Below are 9,199 nucleotides of genomic sequence, written 5' to 3'. Positions count from 1 at the left end.
GGCAGTGACGATGGCAACGATGGTATTGGTTTCATGAGAGGTTGATGTTAGTGGTATATTATGAAATTGATGTTGGTGATGCTATATGGGGATGGAAATTTTAAGAGCAAAGAGCGAGGGAGTGACATAACACTCAGCTAGGCTAGGGTGTAAAAAACTGGAGAGAAGATTTGAGAACAGGATAGGAAATGCAGTATATATGGAAGGGAATGGGAAAATGATGCTTGAACAATTTGGATCCCAAATCTCTTTATAAAGGACTTATATGTGCCCTATATCTCAACGTGCAAAGGACTTACTTTCATATGTCCAGGTGCCTGTTATACACTTTGCTACCAGGTAAAATGATATTAGGATCCATATAGCTGCAAGCCATCATGCTGTTGTGCCTCATGAATGTATACTGTATCCAGAATTTTTCTTGATAAAAGTTTGATCCATTATTCCTGATGAAAACTTGCTTGTCCCTCTTGCCAGGTCTTCAACTGTTTTGGGCAGTATTTCTGCTTGCATTTCGAGGCCTTCCAGCTAGGGATGGCTCCTGTGTACATGGCATTTCTTCGGTTCATGGGAGATGAGAACGACGCTAGAAATTATTGCTACAGCCTCGAGGTTGGAGCTAATGGTAGGAAGCTCATATGGGAAGGCACCCCTAGGAGCATCAGAGACAGCCACCGCAAAGTCCGGGACAGCCATGATGGCCTCATAATCCAGAGGAACATGGCTCTATTCTTCTCTGGAGGTGATAGGAAGGAGCTGAAGCTGAGGGTCACTGGAAGAATATGGAAGGAGCAGCAAAACCCCGAGTCAGGAGTTTGTATACCAAATCTTTGTAGCTAATCTGCGGCGTTTACTTCAAGTCTGTGTAATAGTGCACCTCTTGTGTTTGGATGTTGTTATATTGAGTCAGGAGTTTGTACACCGATCTTTTGTAGCTAAAGTGAGATGATGTTCAAACCACTCCCGTTTAGCTTTTGTTTGTTTCTCAACTTACAGCCAGAATGAGATGGATGTACAAACCACTCCTCCCTGTTTATTTCTCAGAGTTGTAAGCGCCTAATATTGTCACTTTTCTGTGTGGATGTTATCAATATCAAGAACCATCGATGCTCTTTAATCTGTATAGGAGGTTTTGGTTTATGCATTTGGCTGGAAGCATACGAAGGTCTGCAAGACATATGAGTTGATAAAAATTTCCTTCTGTTAGATGTGAAGTATGGTTTTGTGTCGGTATATTCTATATCCGCTGCCTTGGTTTCTGTATGGACTGTATTTGTACTGTTGCTTATTTTGGGTTGAGATCACGATCAATTCTTCTGCTCATTTACAGCAGTGCTTTGCCAACGACAGCAAACTATCTGCCATGTAGAGCATTTTTCTTGTTCCGTCGAGTTTCGACCTTGAGATTGAAATGTACGGTTGAAGGCATTGTCCCGGGACAAACGCATTTAAATTCATAACATTAAATACGTATCAAATGAATGTCAATTATTGAATCCTCGGACTTCAAGTTTCATGCACAGATCTTAGAGCTTATATCTTTTGGGTGTATATTTGATGTCATGAAGTATTTCTACTGGACATTTTCAATAGGTAAGTTAAGACTATTGGTGCAAACTCTGATGCAATTATATTTACTCGCTTCCAAAGTTTAGTGGATCTTCCAAATTTCTCTGGTGCCTGGCGTGGCCTAAGTAATAGTAGCAACAGCATGCGGTAACTTGATGGAAGCAGCAATTGATGCTAAGAAAGATTGCAGGTTCTGTACCATATTTTGCCCAAAAGAAAACGCAATCAAACTTCATTTGTTAATTAGTTCCCATGAATCCCAAAGTGAAAAATCCTGAACCCAAACATTACCAAAATTTCATTTCTGGTAGTTAATTTTCTATAACGTGTCCTCAGGTCATATATTAATAAGCATTAAATGCTCCTCAACTATCTCCATTATTATAGAAAGATGCTCAAAGTTCAATGATTTTGATTTTTACCTAAAGAGTGATAATTCTAATCATCTGCATGCAACAGCTTAATATATTTTTAACAAAAGCAGGGCAAACACATTTTTCTATTATAGTGAAAGCAAGCACATTTTTCTATGATAGTGAAAGCACCCAGGACCTATTTAACGGTTCTTAAGATGTACTTATGGAAGTCATGCAGTTAACTGAATTCCATACATTAACAGCAAATGAAAATGCAAGCTTTAATAAATTAGCAGTGGCAAGACAAGAACTCGATCCATCAATTAAGAAGCTGTTCTGTCAACTATTAACCATTTGAGGTAAACTTGCAATCTATTACATATTGATACACTTTTTTGGGGTCCAATTAAAGGGTTCGTTTATTCACCTTTCAGGCTTTCACAGGTACCTATCATAAATAATCCACACTTCACATTTCAGTAACACAATCCTCAACATAAAAGAAACGTTCAGGCTGAAAAATGATTAGATATAACAAAATTCATCTTGAAATATTGCCTCAGGAAATTAACAATATATGCGCCTGTAACGTGGATTTCGTCTTTCTGTGAACTAAGTGTTCGATGTAGGAACACAGAGCATTCTTCATTTATGAAATTCAAGAAACTGTAGAGCCAGAGGAAACCAAGTGTATAACTGGCTGCATTCTATAGCACGGATCAAGTGGAAGCATTCTTATCATGAGATAAAAATAAGCCAATTATTGTCATAAAAATGATAGCTTCCTCGACTCACGCAGAGGATGAAAGTCAACAAGCCAGTTGAGCATTAACCAAGGAGTCAAGTACACCACAAGGCTGCAAGACAAATGGGGGGTTACGGCTCACGCTTTCAAATGTTGGAAGCATCACTACTGCTAACGTGATTTCAGTTCAAGTTTATGGTTGACCTCAACATTAGAATCTCCTGAGCAGCATTGGAAAATGATACATAATACGTATGCATCTTCATAGCAGATAATCAATTTATCCAGCTGGTTGACCTATCTAACACACAAAATTATAGAACTTCGCGAGACAATCTAGCACTTCACCTCACCAATAAAAGCTTCAATAGCACTATAGCATGGTGATGGCCAAAAATTCATGACCTAAGTTCTGTCTCCAATTGATTCACTAGGTTCCTCTCAATTCTCATTCTAGTAGGCTCTGCCGGATTAGCTGGTGATCTAATTGAAAATGCAACAGACTATGCATTTGGGTTTCATGCAACTTGAAGTCCCTTGCTTGCTAGAGATATCCACATGCAGCCTTCAAGATGGGAATTCAGGCTGATTGTTCCTTCCCTAATTCATCAACAATTATCACTAAGTAAACTGCAACCTACATTGCGCTGATATGGAAGCGTGATAGCCGATAGGCATACAACAAGGTAACATGGATTTGATCATCCTAAAAAAAATTTCTGGATAGGGTAATACCGTAATATTGTTTATATAATGAATAAAGCACGCAGTGAGAATAAAATGGATGAAAGAAACATTATAGCTAGATACTATGGAAATAAATCTCTCGGTAACATAAACAAACTATGCGAACAAATTATGACAAAAGAAACTTATAGTACTAACATACTTTAAAAAGCGTCTCATATAACCCAAAGAAAAAAAAAAGAAAACCAACATACATTATGCCTAACTAATTAGCAATGTCAGAGAATGTACTGCAGATCGTAATGGATGGAAACATACTAAACTAAGCCTTCATTTTTAACACTTATCGACTTCAAAGCTTGCAACAAACAACATGAAGGAGTAACTCTCTGGTAAAACTTCTCATATGCTGATAAGCACACAAACAGACCTACATGAAGCTGACTTTATTCCTCAAGGTCTCAATATAAATTCTGCAATTGGGTCCGAACTCATGAAGATGTTACCTGTTCGGCAGTCTCCCCAGTTTCATTCTTTGGTTCTTCTTCCTTCAAGGTCTGAGGTTCCCCACCTCCATTTTCAAGTACTTTATCGCTATAAGCTCTTAAAGAACTAGAGGCAATAGGTCCAGCCTCCTCTTCCTTTGCTTCTTTGCTCTGGAGCAATTTCTTCTGTCCAGACATTAACTCGATAGCTGCAGCACTAGCTCTAGCAGCAGCTGCCTCCTTAGCAGCAGCCTCTGCCTTCTTCTTCTCCTCTTCTTCCCTCGCAAGAGCCTCAGCTCTAGCCTTCTCTTCTTCTGCTCGGGCCAATGCCTCAGCCTTCTCTCTCTCCACCTCTTCATACAACTTTCCCATATCCTCCTCTCTCCCTTCTTTCCTCAATGCCTCCTCCACAAGCTCCTTCATATCATCACTGAAGCTCAAATTCTCATCTAGCAGTATCCCTTTAACCGCCTTAAGAGCATCATCCAACCTCCCAGCCTCAACAAAAGCCTTGGCCAACATCTCATAACTCAACAAATTCGGTTTCACCTCCTTCTCCACCATCAAATCAAAGAACTCCCTCGCTTCATCCAGTCTTCCAACATTCACTAATCCTCCCATTACCTTATTATATGAATTCGCATTAGGCTTCAACCCCACTTCCACCATCTTTCTAAAATACCCAATCGCATCATCAACTCTATCCACCCTGAAACAAGCCTCCATGAGCAAAACATAAGTGTACTCGTCGGGGTTAATCTCTCTCTCGCCCATCTCTCTATAAAACTCCTCAGCCTCTGCAACCATCTTATTCTCCCCAAGCTGCTGAATAAGATTATTATACGACAGGGTATCCGGGGTGCATCTTTTCTCCTCCATTTTCCTAAAGACCTCAATCGCATCATCAAACCTCTCGGCAGCGCAATACCCATCAACCATCACATTAAAGCTCCCCAAATTCACTGTGAGCTTCCTCGGAGGATAATGCTCACCCATCATCCTACCAAACAACCCGATGGCCTCCTCCAACTTCCCATTCTTCGTCAGAGCCTCAAGCACCAAATTGTAACTCACAGCATTGAATCTAACCTTCGACCCCTCTCCCAAAACCTCTTCATAGACCCCCATTGCCTCAGCCTCCATCCCCTTCTTGAAATACCCTTTCATCAGATTCCCATACACAATCCCATCCTCGACCTGCCCTCCTCCCATCTTCTCCTTCATCTCTTCAAACAGCTCAATAACCCTATCGGGTTCCTCCTTCTTGACAAAGCCCGACATTATGAGGTTATAGACGGCAGCGTCAGGCCCACAGAAGCCCTTGTCAATCATCTCGTCCTTGAGCTCCACGGCCTGATCGATCTTACCATTATCAACCAGCCCTTTGGTGAGAATCCTATACGTCGTCGGCGAGGGGTTGATGGGGGCATCGTCCTTGACGAGGAGACGATAGTGCTCGAGGGCCGTGTCAAGCAGGAGGTTGTGGGTGATCACGGTGGGGGCCACCGACGCCTGGGTGATGAACCGGTGGAGGGAAAGCAAGTCAGAGTATCGGGATTGCCTGAGGAGCGCGTGGAGAACGGCGTTGCAGGTGAAGATCGTCGGCTTGCAGTTGGAATAGATCGAGTGACGGACCAAAAGCGAGGCCTCGTCGAGATCGTTGACCCGGATTAGGTTTAGGATCTCGTTGTGGAGGTTGAGGCGTTTGCCGGCGAGGGCGGAGAGGGGTTCGGGGATCTTGGGGGCGTTAGGGTTTATAGGGGTTTTGGAGGGGATGCGCTGCTGTTGAGGCTGGGGGGGGGGGGGGGGGGGAGGGTTGGTGCGGAGGCGGCGCTTGCGGCGGCGGCGCTCGGAAGCGGGCTCTTCGGGGGTGACGAAGGAGAGGAGGCGGGTGAAGGAGGTGCTTAGGGTTAGGGTTTTGAGGTGGAAGAAGAAGAGGGGTTTTGAGAGAGCCATTTCTGGGGATGCGAGGGTTTTGGGTTTGGATCGATGGGGTTTTGTGAGGGATTTTTTTTGTTGGGGGGACGACTGGGCCGGGATGGCGTTTGGATGGACGGCGGGGATTGAATTTGTTGGGCTTCTTTGCATATGGGCTCCAAATGTTTGTATAATTGCGTAAGGATGCTTCCTCCGGGGTTTGTTATTCCTCCGGGGTTTCTTAATAACAAACCCCGAGATCTTTCATATTTTCTATTTGCCCCCCACACCTTAATTATTTGAAATTAGCCCCCGGAATCTCGTAACAATGTTGAAATTAGCCTTGCGGCTAGACAATCCGTCCAGATCCATTGATGATAAGAGGTTAATGGGTGTAGAATACTGATAGCCATACATGACCAATCACCAAATTACCTCTCCTTTTATTTCCTCCGAAACTTAGATCCCCTCACTCTTACCATTAGTCTCGCTTTATGATAGGGTTGTCCATCCGGGTCCGTCCGGGCCGAGCAAAACCGAAGTCCGGACCCGGGCCCGGGCCTGAGTGGGTCGGGCTCCGTTTTTTTTTTAATTTTTTTTAATTTTTTAAAATTTTTAAAAATCCCCATAAATCATAAAAATTATAGAAAATGACATAAATTTTTTAACTATGAAATGACATAAATTACAAGTACAAAAAATTATAAAAATAAAAGATGATAAAAATAAATTCTTTATTAATAATCAGTAAATCCTTTACAAGTATAAATTTATTTTAGAATTTGTCGCATCACAATAGATGGGTACATCCCAATTAGGTTGGCACCTACTCACCTATATCACTATCATTTATAACTTTTTCCGAAATAATTCATTGCAAATTTAAAGCTAAGAAATAAAAAATACAATTTGATGAATATTATCTAATCTTTATACCTATCTGCTAGTCCCAACTCTTTAAATTTATCTTCAATTTCAGTCATCCGATTGATGCCTTGTGTTCGCTTCTCGTACATTCACCAATCTTGTAAGCACATCACCGCTTGTATAGTATACGGATCTAAGCATGTCCTGTGGTCGTCGATCAAACGTCCTGCTGTGCTAAGGCGGATTCCGAAGCTACCGTCAAAACCTGCACTGATAGTAAGTCACGAACCATGGTGGAAAGTATAGGATATGAAACCGATCCATATACTCTCCACCATAGTAAAATATCTAAAGCATTTCCTTAACATTTAACTAAGAAAGCAGAAAAATATTCATCTAATTCAGAAACCTCTAATCCTGAACCAATTCCAGATCCACCAGTTAGTTCAGCTATCATTGCATATCTATTAAAACTTACACTTTTACCTCGACCTGTGCTCAAAGGTGCCAAAGCTATAGACTGTTGTGCAGCTACACCATGTCTAGCTGCATACTTATCATATAATGTTTAAAAATAATTTCTAATAGCTAAATGATGAGAAGTAGCAGTAAGGGTAGATTCATCATCTAAGTCTATAATCTGTCCACCATATAATAATTGTAACAAACTTCGAAGGCCAATATCCTTCAAACATGGATCAATAAGAATCCCCAAACCAAAAATATAAGGATAGGCCTAAAATACTTATTAAATTTGCTTTCCATTTAAAAAATTATAGATCCAAAAGTATCATCCATACGATATTTTGAAAAAAAAACTTTTGAATATTTAAAATTTTTAAAGCAGCTAAAGTAATTATTGGATAATAACAGCCAGATAATAACATTGTAGCATCATAAAAGACTTGTAACATCTCATTTAAATTACATATAATTGTCCATTCATCTTCAGTTATTCCATAACTACTACCAGAGCTAGAACTAGAAGCATAAAAATTTATAAAATCATTTATAATTTCTTTATATTCTATTGCTACACTTAACATTGCATAGGTGAAATTCCACCTATGGTCAACATCTTTTAGAATTAGTCTGGGCCTATAATTTTTTTCTTTTATAACATTGTTTCTATCTATTAATTCTCATTTCAGAAACATTATGCATATTAGCAACAGTTCTAACCTTTTCTATCATGGGTTTAATTTCAGAAAATACACTTTGAACAATTAAATTTAAAATATAACAGATACATCTAATATGTAAAAGTTCACCATGACATGGCAATGACATAGTTCTTTTGATAAAATCAACAGCTATAAGAGAAAATATTATTTGATCAATTTCTAGTTTCATAAGTTCTTTAATTATTAAATTTGTAACATTAAAACCAGTATGTGACTTTTCAATTGCAATAAAAGAAATAACTCTTTTAAACATTTACCAATTTTCATCAATCCAGTGTGCTGTGATACATAAATAACCAGTTTGTACTCTAGATGTCTAAATATCAGAAGTTAAAGAAAATTTACAGTTTAAATTTTTAAAATAGGAAATTATTTTCCCTTGTTCCTCCTGATAATATTTTAAAATATCACATTCACAGGTTTGACGAGAAAATTTGGTAAATACAGGATAAAAACCATCTCTAAACAAATCTTCAAATTCATCATCTTCTACTAATCTAAAAGGAAGGTTTTTAAGAACGATAAACCTGATTACGCATTTCCTGGCTCGGGGCAGCGTCATAACTCCAACTACCGAGACTACCGGAGGAGGAGGATTGAGAAATCATAGATTGTCGGATATCACCTTGAAGATTCTGGCCTTTGTTGTGTTTTTCAATATGGCGTTTGAGGTGATTGGTGCCGCTCTTATGACGAGCTTGGAAAATCTGGCCGCACAACGCACATTTAGTCTTCTGGGTGATGATCCTACCGTGTTCATCCTTGGTGACGTCTATCTTCTCAAAAAAAATCCACACATCGGATCTCCGCCTTTTAGGAGCTCTTGGTGTAGATTCGTCACCACCAGATTCAGGATTAACACCGGTACGAGGAGTAGTTGTTGTAGGAGGACTCATTTCTGGATCAGCAGGAGATAGATTTTGCTCTTCATATTCAGATCCAGAAGCCATTTGATGGAAGTATTAGAAAATATAAGAGATTATAAGAGAGTATAGTATTGTATAAGAGAGTATTAGAGAGAAGTAGAAAAGTTTTGGTGTGAGGAGAAGAAGTAAAAACCCTCCTCTATTTATAGAGGCAGCCCTCTAGGCAAATGACCAAAAAAACTCTCACATTTTGACCGTTGTTGGGGGCAAAATGGTCAAAACCCTGTTTTGGCCGTTATGGCCTGGCCAAGTCGGCCTGGCCCGGCCGTTTACTACAAACGGTCACCTTCTGGTGACTGTTTCATCTGGACCGGTCCTAGGCCTAGGCGACCCGGCCCGGATCTCGTACCCGCCCCGTGCCGGGCCGGTGCCCGGGCAGCTTTTTGGACAGCCCTACTTTACGGTGGCGAATAATATCAGCCATGTTGGATATAATGTTGTTGAGAAGAGTGCTTATGGCTGG

General features: G+C 40.3%; 2 protein-coding genes across 2 annotated transcripts in view; one reads left to right on the top strand and one right to left on the bottom strand.

The window, feature by feature from the left end:
- The window catches only part of LOC109840005 (E3 ubiquitin-protein ligase SINAT5), a 5,342-nt gene extending 4,219 nt beyond the window's left edge, over nucleotides 1-1,123 (top strand). Inside the window, exon 3 of the mRNA XM_020408492.1 lies at nucleotides 478-1,123. Coding sequence (XP_020264081.1) covers nucleotides 478-840 — 363 coding nt within the window. The 3' untranslated portion in view covers nucleotides 841-1,123. The remainder of the gene's footprint in view (nucleotides 1-477) is intronic.
- On the bottom strand, nucleotides 3,506-5,798 carry LOC109842116 (pentatricopeptide repeat-containing protein At3g49240). Its single transcript, XM_020411027.1, has one exon. It carries the CDS (start codon nucleotides 5,796-5,798, stop codon nucleotides 3,849-3,851), a length of 1,950 nt encoding a protein of 649 aa, XP_020266616.1. The 3' UTR covers nucleotides 3,506-3,848.

This window comes from Asparagus officinalis, chromosome 5 (genome assembly GCF_001876935.1).
Source record: "Asparagus officinalis chromosome 5, Aspof.V1, whole genome shotgun sequence".
Lineage (NCBI taxonomy): Eukaryota > Viridiplantae > Streptophyta > Magnoliopsida > Asparagales > Asparagaceae > Asparagus > Asparagus officinalis.
Note: the sequence above shows the minus strand (reverse complement) of the source record. Positions and strands in the feature narration are given on the sequence as shown.